This window comes from Helicoverpa armigera, chromosome 15, assembly GCF_030705265.1.
Source record: "Helicoverpa armigera isolate CAAS_96S chromosome 15, ASM3070526v1, whole genome shotgun sequence".
Lineage (NCBI taxonomy): Eukaryota > Metazoa > Arthropoda > Insecta > Lepidoptera > Noctuidae > Helicoverpa > Helicoverpa armigera.
The window spans coordinates 6,640,845-6,661,657 of NC_087134.1; the positions used below are offsets into that span (position 1 = coordinate 6,640,845).

The 20,813-nt window shown below is 36.2% G+C and overlaps 2 protein-coding genes across 2 annotated transcripts; one reads left to right on the plus strand and one right to left on the minus strand.

Moving 5' to 3' along the window:
* Window positions 1-3,880: 3,880 nt before the first annotated feature.
* Window positions 3,881-17,803, minus strand: LOC110370535 (mitotic spindle assembly checkpoint protein MAD1). The gene is made up of 14 exons (XM_064038056.1): window positions 17,518-17,803; window positions 17,271-17,440; window positions 16,844-17,032; window positions 16,334-16,492; window positions 15,769-15,963; window positions 11,374-11,556; window positions 10,776-10,949; window positions 8,838-8,980; window positions 8,021-8,184; window positions 7,543-7,682; window positions 7,027-7,104; window positions 6,167-6,276; window positions 5,759-5,857; window positions 3,881-5,361 (listed from the first exon to the last, which is right to left on the minus strand). The coding sequence occupies exons 1-14, from the start codon at window positions 17,657-17,659 to the stop codon at window positions 5,154-5,156; spliced, it is 2,154 nt and encodes a 717-aa protein (XP_063894126.1). The 5' UTR covers window positions 17,660-17,803; the 3' UTR covers window positions 3,881-5,153.
* A 321-nt stretch (window positions 17,804-18,124) lies between these two features.
* On the plus strand, window positions 18,125-20,810 carry LOC110370635 (protein arginine N-methyltransferase 6). The gene is given in 8 exon segments (XM_021326528.3): window positions 18,125-18,345; window positions 18,423-18,493; window positions 18,495-18,616; window positions 18,619-18,656; window positions 19,064-19,257; window positions 19,373-19,584; window positions 20,155-20,386; window positions 20,589-20,810. Coding segments are annotated over 8 exon segments (1,128 nt in total). The 5' UTR covers window positions 18,125-18,294; the 3' UTR covers window positions 20,797-20,810.
* Window positions 20,811-20,813: the final 3 nt, after the last annotated feature.

Below are 20,813 nucleotides of genomic sequence, written 5' to 3' on the forward strand. Positions count from 1 at the left end.
TATCTGTTTTATCATTTTCAACCTTATAAAAATCCCTTTTTTCTAAAATTACAATAGTGACTTTCGAACCGCAAAACAAAAAATACAATCAAGTATGTTCCATATATTCAAGACTAGGCACTGTGTGACATATATAAATAACAATTATTCAATAATTTCGTCTGTTTTCCAAATAAAACCAATACTTGACACGAGACACCTTTATTATTTCAAAAGGGGTGTTCACAACGGTGCTTTCACATCACACCATCAAATTATAAGGAATGTAGCCTACCATTGACAATACATTTTATTATTGAAGTACAAAACTTATGGACTGTTACTGATTTAACTTAAGTATATTATACTTATCTTACAATGGAACATTTTCTTACTATAACGATGTAATGAAGCTAGGGTATGTTGTACCATGTAACTGTACTGATGACCAAACCATAACCAGCCGTCAAATTGATGTTTGAATTGGTTTGGTTATATCTATAGTGACATGGTGTAATCCACCCCTATATTGCATAAAGCTTTACCTTCTATAGAATTACAATTATTGCTGTTGGTGTTATAATTTATAATTGATATCCGTTTCACAGGCCCCGGATAACTACCGGCTTTATTCATCGCCAGAAAATTTCATAAAAATTACATGCTAATTGTGAATTATTCTGGCAGAGAAATCTTATCCTGAGATGAAACAGACATTTATAATTAAATAATGAAAATAATGATTCTAATAACTAATAAGTGCTAAGTATATTACACGTTACTCTCTAGTGGGATAGTACTGTAAAGATTCATTCTTTCCTCTTCTTATAATGTAAAGGTAGACAAATCAAGAAAGGTTAACCTTCATATAGTAAACCTTTTGTATTATTATAAAAGCACCATTTGTGGATATGGGAAATATTTTTTTTTTCTAACTGATGTTAAAAAGTTGTGGCAATAGAATAAATATGTCTGGATAGACAAGAACAAACCTTCACAGTACTCACTCGGTCTTTTCAACAACTAAAGCTAGGACTCTCACGCACTACCAACAGAATCTTACGAGCTAGCACAAATACATTACCATTTGACACTTTTAGACTATAGCAAATACAGGAACAAACATATTTATATTATTACGCAGCGTTCAAATTAACGCTGTGTGTTAACAATGAAGTGTGCTCGTTACTGGTGGTAGCCGCCATTTTTGTTTTGAAAAGCTGTCTACTATAGGGTAGCAAGTCGAGGCGCCGAGGCATACAAAAGCCTTTCGTAAGTAGAACGAAATTAATGACCGAATCTAGATATCCTGTTCACAACGAAATACCTTTAGTTAGAAGAACCAATTAAGTTAATAGATTTTGTATGGAAGTAAACTCTGTACTGACAGCTCAGTGATTACCTGAACGCCATTGAAGATTCCTTTAAAAGCGTCCATCCAATATGAATATATAGTTAATATTTTAGATATTAATTTTACTAGCTTTCCGCCCGCGGCTTCGCCCGCGTGGAATTCAGTTCACCCCTCCCGCAGTGGGTTAGCAGCGGTGAGGGAGTGTCAGACTCTTACTGACTAAAATCGTCGTGTTCCGTCCTAGGCCTTTTATATACCAGGGCCGCGGTACCTCTTTCGAACAACCCGCAGCCGCGGCTGGCCCTGGCGCTACTGGGCCCCACTGATTTCAAAACACCTTAAAGGCCCCAGTACACGTTGGCCTGTGTTGGGCCAAGCAGTGCAATGCACAAATGTAGGCCACGATCAAATGGTGTTTACACATTGGCGCATGGTTCATTGCTGCCTGGCAAACCACTTGCGATGGACGTCGAGGTAGTTACGGCTGCGCCTGTTTATTTGTACAATACAATATATATTTATAGTATACTACACTACTATATATATTTATATTACACCACACTACTATATTTACTACTATATTTATTTTTACACGCAACACAAAAGTGTACTATCCTCAGCGGTCAGTGACGAACTAAACATTGGCCGAATGTGTAAACACCACACGCCAAGCTGGGCCAAGTTTCCTTTGATGTGTGCCCAAAAAACCGACAACTCGCCGAATGCGCGCCAACCTTGACAAATGTCCGCCAACCTGCACCAATACCCCGTGTACACATTGGTGATGGCGTGTATTGGCCGCACTTGGGCCAACGTGTACTGGGGCCTTAACACTAATTCGCGGCAAACCTTAACACCGCGATACAGAAAAGCACAACGCCATCTATCGAGCTATCGGGAAGCTCGCGATTGAACAACGAGATATCATTGCACTTCTTACGTATCTTATAAAAAACAACGTCACCACGTTTTAAAAAGCTATCATTCCACTTCTTACGTATTTTAAAAACACATCGTTACCACGTTTTAAAAACACCCAGCGCCATCTATCGCATACCTCAGTAATTCGTTGAATTATAGTTATTTCAGGATAAGTAGATGTAAAAAAAACAGTTAAGACGATAAAACAAATTGTACGTCACCCCTCGGGAATTCCTCATTTTCGAGGATTCATTATCGTATAATTTAGCTTCTAAATTTATATGTTCATATTCGTTTGCAATATATAAGTAGATGTAAAAAAAAACAGTTTAGACGATTAAACAAATTGTACATCATCCCTCGGGAATTCCTCATTTTCGGGGATTCATTATCGTATCATTTAGCTTCTAAATTTACATGTTTTTATTCGTTTGCAATATATTACCTTGTTTTAAACGACACACAGCTCCATCTACAATCCATCCATCAAGCAAACAATATTTTTGTTTTCCCTCGGGAATATCTATTTTTTTCGGGATAAAAAGTACCCTATTATTTAATCCGGACTTCTAACTTTACGTCTGCAAAATTTCAAAGCAATTGGTTCAGTAGTTACGGCGTGAAAGCGGAACAAACAAACAAACAAACAAACTCACTTTCCGATTTATAATATTAGTAAGGATTTAATTTGGCAACTCAAATAACATCCTACTCACTAACTACTAATACATCGAGGACAAGTCCTATTGAACTGGTTTTTTAATTTAGAACCTTATGAACTCAAATGGAAATGTTGCCAATTGCAAAAATGACCAGCACCCACAGTAACGAACAACACATTATACACAGATCAGCTATTTAACCTTTTTTTAACTCTTCATCATAAGACGGGGATCTCAATCAGCCACAATGTATAGACGATAGCACGCTATGAGGTGATGCTACGAATAAATTAATATTAGTACGCCATCTTGGTTTTGACTTGGCGCCTAATACTACTAATTTAATAAGATGAATGACAGCCATTCTAACTATACCCTACTCGGTAGAAGAATCAATTTTCAAGAACTCGAATTTAACGTCATTTTAATTTTAAAAAAAAACATGGAAAGTGGAAAACCTAGATACATTACTATCAAATATTAAAAGGTTCAAACTACACTTTATCAATATCAAACGTAATTTTCTAAAACTGTACGGTACAAATAAACATTAAAATCTTCTGAAAACGGCTTTCGTATAAACATCTTTAATCAATGAAAAGGCACTTTAATGATAAGTTTACGTAAATATATATTCCGTCTATCCGTAAATATATCTGTTCGTATCTATTCTCTTTCCAAAGTAGGAAAAATCATTTGTTATACTTTTATCTATTACTACTAAATACCATTTAAAATTCTAATGTTCTTTTTTCACCAACGCTTTATTGCTGTAATTTCAATCAATATAATATTTTTTAATGCGACGAAATTGAATATTTTATTTATATTAAAGTAACAACAACTGATTATTTTTGATACCACCGAACGAGAAGCAATTTACATATATTTTACTGATATCAATTATAATGTAATTTAAATTATGAAGTTAAAGGCAACCTTTTCGGCCTATAATAAATTTGCCTTTTTAAAATTGTATCTAGGAATAAATTTGTACTATATTTTCACATTAGTTATATCGATTAAAACATTGAAAATGGCTTCAAAACCCTAATTTATCTACAAGCGATTCTAATGCCCTCTACATTTGGCAATTGATTAATTTTTGTCACACTAACTTCGACCTTATAAGCATATAATTTCGTGCCAATACTGCGTGCATCTCACCTCTCATAGAAAACGTTGCTATCGTCTATTCATTGGGATGTCGGCTCATAATAATAATTTTATATAACGACAAATATTGTGATTTGCTTTATGAAAATACATATCAAGTCATCGGCCATTTCAATCCAATATTACAATTTACTTACAATGATTAAGCTATCATTACTATTTATACATCAAATTGTGTTCATCATCCAAATATCTACTAGTACTAGCCAGAAGTCAAAATTCTTAATCCATTTTATTTAAATTTCAAAGTATGCAATGTTGCAACAGTTTATAAAATATGTCGATATGAAAATTTTAACAAAGTTTTATTATTATTTGATTTATTTATATATTTATACAGTACTTATTAGAGGGAAAGAGGTTAGCGGGCTATGGGAATAATTGGAAGAGCGGGTAGATTAAAGATTGTCTATACTAACTTGACACTTCTTATAAATAGTGACACTACTACAAATACTTAACCTTTTAAAGTGTCACTATTTATTCCAAGTGGCAACACTAATTAGGAGAAAAATGGCGATCAAAGCTAAATAACAATTAAATAACACTATCATTCTCACTTATTAAGAAAAATAAAGGTATACCGAGCACTAGAGACTTCATATCACACTTACAGACAACCATAGACAAACAATTGTGACTATCGACATACTCTGAATTCTATAACCTATCCATTGTTTATCGATAAGAGATTAAAATTTGACATATAGTTATCGGCACGAATCTTGAGCTCTGACCTTCTCCTGCGCAGAAGTAATTTATTGGGTCCCTTTTGTGGTATGAAGTAAGGCGCGGGGGCGGGGTAAAGCGGTGATTGGCCCGCAGCGCATCGCGTCATAGCCGTCACTCGGGATTGATTTTTTGTTGCTAATAAATCACTTCTGCGCAGATGTAGGTCAGAGCAAGATTCGTGCCGATAACTATAACTTACGTGGAGCTTACATCAAACCACAATCTTTTATCGCAATTCGACGGTGATATAGGTTAAAAAAATTCACCATAAATACTCGAATGACAGATGACGAAGTGACAAGAGCACGGTACACCTCTAGTACCTTTATTTATTGAACTTGCTGCATAGTAGTCCGTGTAAACAGGTCCATAGTGAGAGCACTTAAGAACAGGGGAATAGAGCGGTGCTGATGTAGGTGCAACTCGACTAACTCGCCTAAAGTCGCCGAATAATCGGTATGGACCATCTCTATGCCGTCGTCGTCTAGTGTGAACGTTAGGTACTCCTCGGAAGATTCTGCGTACATGTTTGATATTCTGAAAAATATAAAAAGTCATCAAAGTAAGACATTTTGTTTTCTGACAGTCACGCGAATATTAGACATTTAAAATCGCGAGAAAATGCATAAAAGTAGCTTTATTTAAAAGTAAGTATTTTTTTACCTTACATAAAAATGTCAGGTGAAAAAAATAAGTGATTCAAATTAAAGTTAACATATTTTTCCTAACATTTTATATCACGGATTTCCGCAAAGTAACGCCTGATTCAATAATTTATTTTTTACCTTATCAATTTGATTTTTAAGATGCCTATTAAGTTAAAGTAAAATAAGTAAAGTAGTTCATTTCTCAACATATTCTTTACATTTAAAAATATTAAATTCAAAAATATTAAAAACACATAGTAACTGTTATTATTATATTAGGTACTCACCTGTAATTCTTATGTCCTGTTCTATCAATTTTATAACCTAATAACATATAACATACGTCTCTATACTCTTGAGCGGAGGAAGTGAATTCTTCTTTCAATCTGAAATTAAGTAAAGTAAAAATAATTATACTAAATCATACTAATATTAAGGCAATATTGTCAAGGCAAAAAGGGACTGTAATGTGTGATTGTTGTCTTGTCTTCACGAGCAAACCGCTGAAGAGGTTTTTGATGAAATTCGGCAGCAATGTAGCTTATTCGCCAGAAGAACAGTCAGACTCTTTATTATTTTATTTCGTAAAGAAAAGTATTTTCGTTAGATAGCGAGTGAAGCTGCTACGTAACGTAAAAATAACATTGTTTCTTATATAGTAGTCTTATTATTTTTCTTCTTTTTATATTATTTACCTTTTAAGTTTAATACGGCTACTCTCCAACTGTTGTCGTAATTGTTGCATTTCCTCTGGGCAGGCGCGGGACGTGCCGCCATCTCTCAACGCTGCTTTTAGCCTTTTTATCTAAAAACCGTACATTTAACACTACAATATACCCGAATTTATAATCAACAATAAAATGTAAATGAATTGAGATCTATGATAGTACAATACAGTCGCTTTTGCTTTGGTAAATAAATCTATATAAATTAAATAAATACTACTAAATGTTATCTACCCCTTTGACTCTAGTAAAACGCAAAATTATTATGTCTAAGTGTACGAAACAAAAAAATAAATAAAAAATACTGTAACACACTCATTAGTTTTAAAAACTTACGCGCTGCGCACAGCATTGGTAAATAATATGCCTACATCGGTTCATCCGTTTCGGAGAAATTGTGGTAGACATGGCAACAAAACAAACAAAATATATGCCTCTCTTTATTTTAAGAACAGGCCCTAGGGTCTAGGTTATAATTCTAACTTATACTCATGTTAAGATTTTGAAGTCAGCGAAAATTAATCTTAAACCAGCGCAAAAGCATTCTCAACTTATTGTGACACAAAAAAATCATCTATTGTGAATAAATTATTATTATTTAGTACTCTAAATCTATATTTTGCAATTGATTTGTTTGATGCCACTCTACCCGTGGCCTTAATTTAGATAAGTAAATACACAACTAATCTATTTGACAACTTCTAGCTTTACTTGATATCTTCTAACTCTAGCAAAACTATGAATATGGGTATTCGCATGATACTACAAAACAAATACTCAAGTCGTATTAAAGTATTTTTTAGATCGTTTAAATAAATATAGTAACATACCTCTTCTTGAGCAGCTTCCAGGTCTACTTGCATTTGTTTGTGAGCTTCCGCTGCTGGGTTGTTCGTTAAATGCAGCACCTACATAAAAGAACATAAGTGTTTATAGGAGGGAAAATTCGCACGCGATACTGTCATACAAGGTCCACACTCACGGATTGGCGAGGAATGTCACCGTCAGTAGGTCTGTTATGATACTTTGACTAGCATTAATTCATTTTTCAATAACATTAATTCTTTTCCGTCGTGTTTTTTTATTATGTGTGTGTGCAAAAATTTGTAAATAAATAAAATATTATTTATTTTTATACCAGTTTACCAGTTAAATTTGAGGAGGAATGCTTACCAAATACTACTCAACTAACTACTAAAAGGTCATCCAACATTGAAATATTTTCTCAAATGGGACCACAAGTTATTAAAATAAGCACATGGAATCAAACAAACGGATACTACACCGTTAAAAATTATCTTAGAAACACCTATAGATATATTACAAAAGTGGTAATGTGCCCGTACCTTGGTCTGCGCCTGAGCCCCGATACGTTCAAGGTTAGCGTGCAGCGTGTCTCTCTGCGCGCGCAGCTTGGCCACGTCGCGCTTCAGCGTCTCTGCTTCCTCACGCCATTTACTTGATTCCGCGCGTAAAGTTTCTACCACTGTCGGAGAAAATAGTTAGTAGTTTTAATACATCAAACCGGCTACGAAGTGTGAGTTGCTGTATTTTTTTAAATAATATTAACGGATGGCGGGAGTGCGCGAGGTCTCATGCACAAACCTGTGCTCGATAGTCGGGAGTTAGTTAACAGAAGGGCCCACGTCCATTAACCAGTGACCGATACTTATAGGAGAAAAATAGAACTCTGATAGCAATAGTGCAACACTTACACACTCAAAAAATACTAATCAGAAAGATTATCTGTCCAGATTTTCTGTCCCACAGAATGCCTGACCACCTGACGCTGTCTGACGGCTTCCCAGATGGCGTCATACTCACGCCTGACATGCTGCGGCTGGTCGTGGGCCGCCAGCAGGTCGCGGTAGGCCTGCAGCGCCTTCTCCAGCTGCTCCACTCGCGCCGCCAGCAGCGCGGCGCCGCCCGCGCCCGCCTCGCCGCACAGCGACACCGTCAGCTCCTTCTCGTAGCAGTCCAGCTGCTGTCTGCAATACAAATAAAAAACTTCGAATAACTCTCGAATGAATTTTGATGGAACAAAGGTCGATACTCTACATTATTTGACATCATATTTAGGGACGCGGCCCGTGGCCCACATATCAACTCAGAAACGATCCGTAACCGCCCGTATCGGGTTATTGTCCCGAGGCAACAATAAGTTCCCCAAAAAAATATGCTGAACATCTCGAGTTAATACGATAACAATCCCCCTCAGAGTCAATGTATGCCACCACCCGAAAAGTTATGTCAAATAACTGTAAAAAAGTTAGTAATATCGGTACATATTTTGCCCTTATTCAGTGCATACTTTAAAATTTTGATAGAGCATATGATATGGTTGCCACAGATTTCTATGTGGCATTCTAAGCCTGACTTCAGAAATACATGTACCTAGCCATGACTACAGTCAATGTTTGCTCGGTCATTTAGTTTGTAGTGACAGTCAATAGGAACAGTGACCGAGCAAACTGACACTTCTAGGGGTGGCCCACTGTCACTTCATCCATAGCCAATTTGTGAGTTGGCCATTAACGCAACATTTATATATTTATTTATCAAGTTCATCAACAATGTCAATACTGTACAAGAAATAACAATGAAGTTATATGTATATCAACATTACAATATCAACACTTACCTGTAACTGTCTCTCTCGCGAGTGACGAGCAGCAGCCGCTTCTGCAGGCGATGTATGAGACTCTCCTGGTTCTTGCGCACAGTGACCAGCTCGTTCAGCTTGCCCGTCGCCTTGTCGCGCTCGAACTTCACTGATTCCACTTCCTGACAACAGAAAAGGTAAACATTTGCATCTGTTTTCAGAATGAATGAGTTGAATATGCTACCATATTGAACCATATTATATGAACACAAAGTAGTTATTTAACACCATTTGTTTAGTTTAGCCCAATCCTTCTCCGTGAGAGAGGAGGCCTGTGCCCAGCAGTGGGATGATAAAAAGGTTGTAACAGTCTAGTTTAGTATGTTATGTATCTAGACACACGGCAGTGTGTCCGCCAAGTTCGAGCAAAAAAAGCGACACACCGGCCGTGGGTTATATTACACGAACCATTTCGGGCCAAATTCGACCCCCCTGTAACTCAAAATCTATTTTATTTACGCATATCAAATTTCTAGTATCTGTTGAGACCCCCTCACTTATCTAAAATACAAAATTTCATTAATATACCTATTGTAGGTCTTGAGATATTGACGTCAGAAAATCGCTATTTTTACTATACACTCACTGACTGATTCACTTATTCACTGATTCACTGATTCACTGACTCACTCATCAAAAACCTAGACCACTTCCAATGGTCGTATTGACTTGAAATTTGGCATGGAGGTAGGTCTTTATGTCAAGGTAAAGGAAAAAATCTGAAAATGGCCAAGTGTGAGTCGGTTTCAAAATAATGAAGGTGTAAAATACCCAGTGTAAATTTATACCCCTAAGGAACTAAAACGAACTAAATTTATCTATATTTATATAATATATCTTCGAATGGTCGTACCGATCTGAAATTCGTTACAAAGGTTTGTATTTAGTCAAAGTAAAAATCTGAAAACGGCCAAGTGTGAGTCACTTTCGAAAATAACGAATGTGTAACTTTGATCCACGAACATAATATATGATAACATGTCATGTCAGTCAGTTGGTAAATCTAGTCCATTTAGTTAATCTAGTTCATTTCTTTGTTAGAAACATAGTGCTTATTTAAAAATCTGAAAGATAGTATAAATGAGACATTTACTTAACTAACTTAATCATAAGAAAAAAATAAAATAAACAGCCTTACAAAAATAAATGAAATCCCACCCAAAACAAAAATGTGAAAGACTGCCAAGTTCGATAATATGGGAATGCTTCGCCTATAAAAGAAGTGAGATCTGAATAAGTACCAAGTTCCATACACATACCTCAGTTAAAAATAGTTACTTTTTAATGATGATTACTTGGCAAGTTTTAATAGAAAATTAAATACTTGATTCATTGCGTTTAGTAGGTTTATAACAAGGTGTATGAAAACTTGCCAAGTAACATCTTTAAAAAGTAACTATTTTTAACTGAGGTATGTGTATGGAACTTGGTACTTATTCAGATCTCACTTCTTTTATAGGCGAAGCATTCCCATATTATCGAACTTGGCAGTCTTTCACATTTTTGTTTTGGGTGGGATCGATTTATCTACAACACTTATTATATTTGACAATTAATTACGATCTATTTTCTGACACGGGTTTCAGCTACATCGCCATATAATGATTTATTCCTCTTAACAATATTTATCTATGGTATAGGTAATATAGTTTGTATGCTACTTTCGTTGGTTCATAGCTTTTGTATGAAATTTTACGCCAACATTTCTTCCATCGTGCATGTACAGACGATAGAACATCAAACGATAGAAAAACAAACTAATTCAATCTGTAAAATAGATTTTCAACCTTATCACAACAGAGCAAGGTTAACATTTGATTGGTAAAATTTGACAGATTCGGGTACGTTCACCTGCTGGCGTTTTTATTTTATAAAACAGTCCTAAAAATATAATTTTTTGTCCTAGTTGTTGCTAACCTCAGTAAGTTGTGCTAGCTGAGAGTGAGCTTGTGATGACGCGGCGGTGGCATTGAGCTGGCTGTTGAGTGCCGAGTCTAAAGCACTGGTCAACGCCCGCGCGTTTTCCACGCCGTGCGTACGTGCTGCCGCCTTCCATTCCTCTAGCTGGGATTCTAGGGACGCTAGTTTCACCTGTGTAAAGAATGGAATACATAGAATAAAAATGAAGTCAATTCCTGCTGTCCGGTTGTAAGTATGTTTAAACCTTTAAAGCTATACAATGGATTTAGATGCAGTTCCTCCAGCTAAATGGCAGCGTAGTAGACATATTTATTGAAGGACCATAGTTACATAAGGATAGTTTAGATATCCATGTACATATATTATATGTCCATGTGAAAGGCTAGTTGATAGTAAATTATTGCATGCTTGTTGAGTAGCTTCTGAATTCAGATGAGATCAGACATCATCAAATCAAATATGCAACAAGACCATTTGGCAACTGTTTTTAGGAATTTAGATTTAAATTCTAATTTTAGAAAAAACTATAAGTATTTCGTAACAAATAATTCCTAAAAAATTGAACCTTACTCCAAAACAACAAAGTCCTCTTTACCTTGGCTTCATGCAAGTCGTTCTGCACCGGCTGCAGAGCATCGACCCTGGACTGCAACACATGGACTTGTTCCTCCAACAACAGCTTGTTACAAGCCGAGTCTCTAAGCGATCTCTCTTGTGCGCGCAGCCGAGCGACTTCCTTCTCTAGCTCCGCCATATTTGTTAAGCGTTTTTGTGCAGTCTGCAAAATAAAAAAGCGTCAGTAAAGGATGATGGGCAATTTTGTATGAACCCTGGCCTGATAACCAATAAAGTTCTAATGTATATTAGATTATTGCTTATACCCTAAAGTTACTGAAATAAAACAGTTCATGTCAAGAATCTACCGGAAATAAGTACAGTCGGGCACAAAAGATTTATACTTTTTGCACCATTTTTTTTGTTAAAATAAAATCCATAGTAGGAAAAATCATTGTATGATGTATTTTCGTCAACTCATCACTTATTTAAACAAGCCTAGGGTAGACTATCAATTAAAATCGGTCTTAACTAGGCATAATTGTTTTAATAGCAAAACAAAACATAAAGGGCCTTACTACAAAAACTTTAAACCCTGTTTTACACTTGTCTAAAAAAAATTTGGCTGCATAATGAACCATATGTCAACGTCATAATTTGACATTTTTTTAGACAAGGCATAAACTGACGTTTAAAAGTTTTTGTGGTAAGACGGAAAAACTTTTACTTCTACCACCGTATATTATTTCCATTGTTGGAGATAATATATCCTCGTTCTGCGGCACCAGGATAGTCGGCCCTGGGTAGTCGAATTATTACAAAAGTAGCGACCCACCCCAGCTTCGCACGGGAAAACAGTATTTACTCACTATTTAACGAATGTTATTACACATACAAACCTCTTCAATCACTCTATCTTTGAATAGAATAATATATTAAAAAACTGCATCAAAATCTGTTGCGTAGTTTGGAAGAGTTAAGCTTTCATAGGGACGTAAGGATATAAGGACTGAAAAAGCGACTTAGTCTTATACTATGTAGTGATGCACAAATAGTAACCAAACGGGTGGTCAAGTCCGGTTTAATCAGTAGAATAAAGTTATTTAAGTTGTTTGTCAGATTTCACAGAGTTCTCATCATATGGCACATCAGGCTTGTTAGATAGGACAGTCGACAGTCATTGGTGATGATAGATTGATGCCAGCACATCTCTAATTCCACAGGATTATATTTCAAAGCAAGATGTATTATCCTGGCCATTAGATGATGTCTGTGCAAGTACTCACGACAAGTATTTGCATTAAATGGGCTCTGAACTTGACTGAACTGATTTGAAAAATCTTTCAGTGGTGGAAAAGCTACGTTATTTATAATAAAAAGATAGGTTTTCCTTATATACCATACGTGCCAAAGTAGTTTAATTCACTAGGCAGTCGTAGGCTTACAGGACTGATATCTTTTTTCCCCAGTGGTTAACAATGTTCCACCGATAACAAAAATTGAAGTTTAGGGTATAAGCTATCATTTGATGTGCAAATGGATATTATTGGCTATACCGGTTAAAGTCACTGGAACAGCGGAATAGTTACACCAACTGTTTTTTTTTTTTTATATGGCACATGCACCTTCTGTGACACATCCTGGCTGATATTGACAATAAGCCCCCCCCATACAAAATGAAGTGGTTCAAGTCCATGGGCTGTCCTATCCTATCAAGTGTCATATCTTCGTTCTCCGGTGGTTTACAATATTTTGCCCATAATAAAAAATGAAGCTTATGACATAAGCTATCATTTGATGTGCAAATGGTTTTTATTGGATATAAGGGTTAGACTCACCGGAACGGCGGAATACGTAAACCATACGTTGTAAATACTACCTCCTAAATATTTTTTTTTTTCAATAAACTCGGAACAGACACCTTCTGTGACCTGTTCTGACAGTTATTGACAATAATAATGCACTTAACAGCCCCCCCATACAAAATGAAGTGGTTCAAGTCCATGGGCTATCCTATCCTATCAAGTGTCATATCTTCGTTCTCCGGTGGTTTACAAGGTTGTGCCCATAACAAAAAATGAAGCTTAGGGTATAAGCTATCATTTGATATGCGAATGGTTTTTATTGGATATACCGGTCAGACTCACCGGAATAGCGGAATACGTACACCATACGATGTAAATACTACCTGTTAAATTTTTTTTTTTTTCAATAAACTCGGAAAATATGGGCACAGACACCTTGTGTGATATGTTCTGACTAATATGGAAAATAATATAATGCACTTAAACTTCGCTCCCATACAGAATGAAGTGGTTGAAGTCCTCAGGCTGTCCTATGCTATCAAGTGTCATATCTTCGTTCTCCGGTGGTTTACAAGGTTGTGCCCATAACAAAAAATGAAGCTTAGGGTATGAGCTATCATTTGATATGCAATTGATTTTCATTGGTTATGTCGGTTAGACTCACCAGAACGGCGAAATACGTACACCATACGTTGTAAATACTACCTGCTAAATAATCTTTTTTTTTCAATAAACTTGGAAAATATGGGCACAGACACCTTCTGTGACTCGTTCTAACAATGATTGACAATAATAATGCACTTAAACATCCCTCCCATACGCACTGAAGTGGTTCAAAGCCATGGGCTGTCCTATGCTATCAAGTGTCATATCTTCGTTCTCCGGTGGTTTACAAGGTTGTGCCCATAACAAAAAATGAAGCTTAGGGTCTAAGCTATCATTTGATATGCGAATGGTTTTTATTGGATATACCGGCCAATTTTACCCATCATCCTTTCTTTTTTTCGAAGTTTATCTGTCTACCTATTTGTAAGGTAGGAAAATGTTTGCTACTCAATATAGTTCAATTTTTAGTTTTAATTTAATATTTCATATATTATTTTTGTAATTAACCAATTTACAAACCTTCCACCTAACCACCATCTTCTTTTCTAGCCAGTCAGAACACATAGAAAGTGGTAGTCTTCTGTACTTTCAAAAAGTACTTATTTTCAGCATATTTCGAATAAAGGACAATGCTCAAAAAAAACCCAAGCCCGGCGCAAACGAAAAGTAACTCAAATTATAGGTAATAATAAGTAATGAAATACTGCATAGGAGGCATCATCGAAATCAGTGGCTATATGTGTGAAATTGCTATTTGATTTTTTAAGGGGGTAACATGAGCAGCTGGGGCTTATAGTTTAATTAAAGTGCTATCTGAAACAACAAACAAGTAATATCGCAAGTAATAAGCCTCTCCAAAAAGATAAATCAATACCGAAGTACAGCTCGGGACTTTGGGATGCGACGCAAGCCTTGTCCAAACTGGGTTAACTTCACTTTAGCAGTGTTCTTTTACACCTAAATTCTTTATAAAAGGGACAATGGCAGGAATGGCATATCAGGATATTACTGCTCCTGTAATCATAGGTGGAGGACATTGGACTGCAGCACCCACGTCATCGCGTCATGAGCGTTTTACATTACTTAGGGTGGGCTAGACATGTGGAACAGTTCGGGCATCCCGCAATATTTTTGGATCATGTCATGTTAGAAATAAAGAATCGATGACTTTTAAGCGTTATTATTAAAATGAAAAATACATTCATATCGTGTTTTAGTTATATCATCCTATTATCTTGTAAAAGTAGGAAGAATAGTGGAGAAGTTGCCATAAACATGTCATTATGTACACTCTTAAACCACAACTGTATCTGTTTGCTGTTCCTTTTACTAATACATTATGTTACCTCTAAAATCTCGAGTAGCAATGTGGCGCAGATGTTAACATTCAAATAGCAATTTCACACTTATAGCCACTGATTTCGATAATGCCCCCTATGTAATACTTGAATTACTTATTTTTACCTATATTTTGAGTTACATTTCTTTTGCGCCGGGCCTGGGTTTTTTTTCTCATACTTCATGAGCATCATCATCCTCCGAGCCTTTTTCCCAAACTATGTTGGGGTCGGCTTCCAGTCTAACCGGATTCAGCTGAGTACCAGTGCTTTACAAGAAGCGACTGCCTATCTGACCTCCTCAACCCAGTTGCCCGGGCAACCCGATACCCCTTGGTTAGACTGGTGTCAGACTTACTGGCTTCTGACTACCCGTAACGACTGCCAAGGATGTTCAATGATGGCCGGGACCTACAGTTTAACGTGCCATCCGAAACTCAGTCATTGGTGTCTAAGATATACTTAGAAAGTACATACAAACTTAGAAAAGTTGCATTGGTACTTGCCTGACCTGGTATCGAACCCGCGCCCTCATACTCGAGAGGTTGGTTCTTTGCCCACTAGGCCACTAGGTACTTCATGAGCATTGTCCTTTAATTGTATCTTATACCTAGGACCTTAATCCGACTCACGCGATATTCCTAATCGACAAAGAGATTGACGAGAACATTTACTTTATGAACCAACCTTAGCCTGTTGTTGCCAGTCTTTGTAAGAGTCTCTCTCATACTCCAACTCCTTCAGCTTGTTGGTGACACTCTGCAGCTCAAAGCTCTGCTTCTCCAACTGATTCCTCAGGGTTGTACACTGTTCTGCCCTGCTGGTCTGTTTGGCTACCTCGGTCTTCAACATTTCTACTTCTGACTGAGCTCCTTCTAAAGCCTGTGGGGAAAGTTTTACATTGATTTGATTGAAATTATATAGCAGTTTTTTCAGCAGTCAAAGAAGAAGAAAGGTTTTGAATTAGGTTAGGGTTATGATAAATCTAGGATAAAGTAAATATTGATTGGTTTTCTATGTATAATTTTAATTAACAACCAGCAATTACTCTTGCTGTGGCACAGTACTGTGTTTTATCACCTGACTTCTGTCTGATTTGTTTCCCAATTCTATTAGTTTAACTACAAATTATTTGAGTTTTCAATAGTTTACCCTTCCCATATTAATTAAATGTTAGTTATGTCTATTGTCATTGATGACCTTTGTTTCTGTCTGTGTCCGTCAAAAATAATACAAAAATATTTTCTCTTGCCTGCAGCAGCTCATCCATATCCTTTTTCATCTCAGACAGCTGGTCCTTGCTGCTGACATTACACTCCAACAGCTTGTCTCTCAGGTCAGCTATCTGCTTATGTAACTCTGCCTTCTCTTTGTCCCAGTGCGCTTTGTGCTCTTTGTGTTCTTTCACAGCCTTCAAAACATCAAAAAGTTTTTTATCTCTTTTGGAAACTTTTGGAGAGGAATTTTGACCAATAGAGTAGATCCTCTAGTATGGAAGCAGCATTGTTAACACACTTTTTCTATAGTAACTATGTCAATCTTTCAAAAAAATTATTCAATTCAAGTCTCAACTGTTAATGAGACAATTATTATTTAAACTAATAAGTCTACAATTAAGAGTAAAGACATTAATATTTGTCTTGTTATTGGCAATTTTAATTGCTCTAGAATAGATTCAACAGTACTGCTGTCTATTCCTGTGAGAATGATGAAACCCTCCTACATTCAGCCAATAGATTTTACATCACAAACTATGTCCAACCTCATTATACTCATCCTTCAGTTCCTGTTCTCTCCTCCGTATGAGTTGCAGCCTGTCCTCCATGTCAGAGAGAGCTCTCTCGTCTCTCTTGTGTTGCTCCATTAGTGAGCCTTTCTCCTCCTCAAATAGAATCTGCATCTCCTTACGAATGGTGTGTGATTGGTTTATGCGAGACTCCAGTTTTGCTATCTAAAAATATATTACATTTTTATTTTCATAATTAGTGCACAGGTCATCTACTAGAACATGGGTTGACCTATTGATATAGACAAAATAAAGTGACTAAACCTATTACTAGTTCCAAGAGATAATTGATATTGCAGAAAATTAAATACTGCAGCAACTTTAACAATAGCCATTATTTAACCGACCGCAAATGCTTAAGTTATGTTGAAAGACAATCACTATTATTAATGCACATATTTACCTGGGCCTTTGCGGCTATTAGATCAATTTTCAGCCGCTTGGCCTCCCAAGGCGAGGGCGGCGCAGTCGGCGTGGATGATGAGTCCGTCCGCATACGTTTCTCGGGTGTACAGACATCGTTCATGCCAATGCTAGACTTTCGTTTACCAAGGGACAATAGGTTAGTGAGCCCTGCAAATTATCCCCATTCAAATTAGTATATGCGTGGAACAGTAATTTTCAAACATAGATATCAATAAAAATGTTACCTTCTTTCAGAGACTGGTTACTATCAGAAAAATTCAATTTCGTCGCCGACGACAATTTGTCTTTCGGCGGGTCCGTATTTATTACTCGCCTGAACGGCTCTAAGACGTCATTGAACAGCGACATATCTCCTTCCTTAGCCATTTTGTCACGTCTCTTCGGATTTAAATTAATCTTTATATCAAATAGAAATCATTATCCTTTGCAAAACTTAATTATAATTTATTTTTTCTGCAATACAACAACGCACGTCCTCGAAGAAATCTATGACAGATTAAAAATAAAATGAAAGTGATGTCAACATTTTCCACAGAGTAAACAAAACTGCCTATTTAGTCGATTTCTAAGAAAATCGGATAGATATCCTCGCAAATAATTTTATTTTAGCAGGCGTGCCAACATAATAAAAAATGTTTCCTTGAATGTCGGGAAATTAGAAAAAGCGGCGAGCAAAATTAAATGAACTAAGAATCCTCTAATACTATTATTAAATCGGTTAAAAATAAATCTGAACAAAGAAAGATTCTAAAAACGTAAACGTACTCAAATCTCAACAGTGATCTTTTTACTATTGTTTTATACTTTCCGAAAAAATGATCTCAAGATCAATCGGGAAAACCAAAAACTGAACAAGTAACACTGTTCACCACTGTTGAATGTTTTGGTTTTTATCAATAAATCACAATCAGTTATTGATTAAGATTTTGAGGTTAATTAATCGTGTTCGGCTCGACGAGTATTCCATCATAAGATAACTTAAAATATTTGAAACATTAAAAATGGACGTGGATAATGCCGACCAATATTTTGCGAGTTATGAAAATCTGGATGTGAGTTGTTCAACAATGTAAATAATAGGCACATACCTGCTCAGTGTGCACGATATCACTTTATTTTTTTATTCTAGGTGCATAAGCTTATGCTTGAAGATGAACCCAGAACACTTGCATACAGAAAAGCGATTTTGGATAACAAAGCTTTTTAAAGACAAAATCGTAATGGATGTTGGATGTGGTACTGGAATATTATCCATATTCTGTGCTCAAGCTGGTGCCAAAAAAGTTTATGCAGTTGAAGCTAGTAACTTGGCCATTCTAGCAAAAAAATTGTTGAGGAAAACAAGTTTGAAGATGTTATAGAGGTAAGTTGTTACTTCTTACAGTAGAAAAAGCAGGACTTGCATGCAGCAAGGGCATATGTTTAATAAATTAATTCCAAGATATACAGGATCTTTTCTTCTTCCATACTCTCCTATCTGCTGTCTTCTCACAAGTAACTTTCTAGGCAACCAATACCCCATATAAAAAATGATAAGTATGAACGTGGACAGATATAGTGGAAGAAGACAACCAAAGAAATGATGGATGGATTGTGCGAACTTGAATGTGGTAGAAAGAATGTTAGGTACTTGTGAGATGACTGCAGATAGAAGAGTATGGATCGAGGAAGAAGAAAACTTGCTGCGCTGACCAAAAGTAAAATTGATGCAGGAGCAGGATTAATGATGATGATATCCCTATTAATTTAAAAAAAAAACATAAATTGCAGGTTCTCCACAAAAGAGTTGAGGAAGTAATACTACCAAACTACCTGAAGGTAGATGCCATAGTATCAGAGTGGATGGGCTTCTATTTACTGCACGAGGGCATGTTGGACTCTGTCCTGTATGCTAAGGAGTGGTTCTTGAAAGACGATGGAGAAATATTCCCAGAAAGCGCTATTATTTATGTTGCTCCATGTAGGTAAGTAGGTGAATAAATGTTGGTTTTATTAGAAAACAGTGTGAATATCTGATCCTATATGCTTTATTATTATTCTTGGATATAAAATACTAATAATAAGCATTTGTTTTTCCAGCGTTCCATCATTATATGATAACTGGAACAATTTTCATGGAGTATCAATGAAATCATTTGCCAAAGAGCTCAGAGCCACTAAAGGGAGCAAGCCAGAAATACTTAATGTAAGACCAGAGGACTTGATGGGGCCTGAGGTGGCATTCTGCTGGGTCAATCTGAAGGATGAGGAGCCTCTGGAACTTAATAATTATACCTTGCAACATGTTGTTGGTAAATATCTGAATTAATGTTTTGTTGTTACCATCCCCTTGATTCAGAGTAGGTAAATGGGATTGGAAAAATATTTTGTACCCTTGGCAACTTTAGTAGGTATTGTTTCAAAGTATTAACTGATAATTATGATTCCCAAGTACAGCACTACATTCTACTTTTAAAACTAAACACAAAACATCAATATTTGACAAAAAATGTCAAAAAAACTTTCAACAATACCAATATCAATCAAATTGTTTTTGGAATAGCATAAAATAAATATAAATGTACTGTGTAAATTTAAAACTGTCTTTCCATGAGACAGTTAACTAATTAATTAGTGCAGCACAAATACAATATCAGGATGCCATTCCATCGTGAGACATTCTGTCCCCTCAATGAACTTATTAGAGTCAGAAAAAAACTCAAGAAATCCGTGCTGTTAAAATTAAGAAAGCAACTGAAAGGAATAGTAAGATCTTCATGGCTAATTGAAATTTGTTTGAACTTATTACCGTATCATCTTTGTCATAAAAGATCCTTCTGAATGATATTTTCTTACTAATTTCGCCAATGTTCTTTTTTCAGGTGCGAGCAAAAATGGTAACTACCAAGGCCTCTGCATATGGTTCGAGTGCAATTTCCCACAGCTTGCTGACAGTGCAGGAGACAGTCGCACAGTTCTGGACACAAGTCCACAGAGCCCGGCTACACATTGGAAACAAACCGTCATAGTGTTGCCGGAACAACACCAGGTGGAGCAAGGAGAACCTATTGCTTTCCAGTTGGATATGAATCGAGCTCATTCTAAAAGCAGAAGGTACAGTATTTTTATTGAAACACTTAACAAGCTATGCTCTCTTGTTTTGCAGTTTTGCTTCCTTTGATATTGAAGAATTCATGAAAATAAAAATCTATAATTCTAGGTTGTTAGTGGTATTGCAATATAACTATTTAAGTCTCAAATTGTGGATTATGTTCTGAATTTTGCCATCAACCTTACCATCACTTTATTTTGACAGGTACAATCTACAGTTAACGATGCTTGATCCAGAAACTGAAGAGCATCCGTTACCATGCACATGCCACATGACAAAATGCATATTAACCAAGGCCTACATGGAGCAGCATGCTGAACAAGCTAAAATTGACAGAATAGCAGTATACGAAAGTCCAAAAAGATATTCCACTGTACTAACAGATGAAGATATAATTGATGAGGGTGATTAAAAATCTTTACTTAAGTT

What these genes read in the sequence shown, in the direction of transcription:
- LOC110370535 (XM_064038056.1), bottom strand. Translation starts at nt 17,659, where the DNA reads ATGGCTAAGGAAGGAGATATGTCGCTGTTCAATGACGTCTTAGAGCCG. An exon ending in ATATGGATGAGCTGCTGCAG is followed by an intron (nt 15,964 to 16,333) that starts GCAAGAGAAAAT and finishes CTTTCCCCACAG; the next exon opens with GCTTTAGAAGGAGCTCAGTC. An exon ending in TGGAAGCTGCTCAAGAAGAG is followed by an intron (nt 6,277 to 7,026) that starts GTATGTTACTAT and finishes TACGGTTTTTAG; the next exon opens with ATAAAAAGGCTAAAAGCAGC.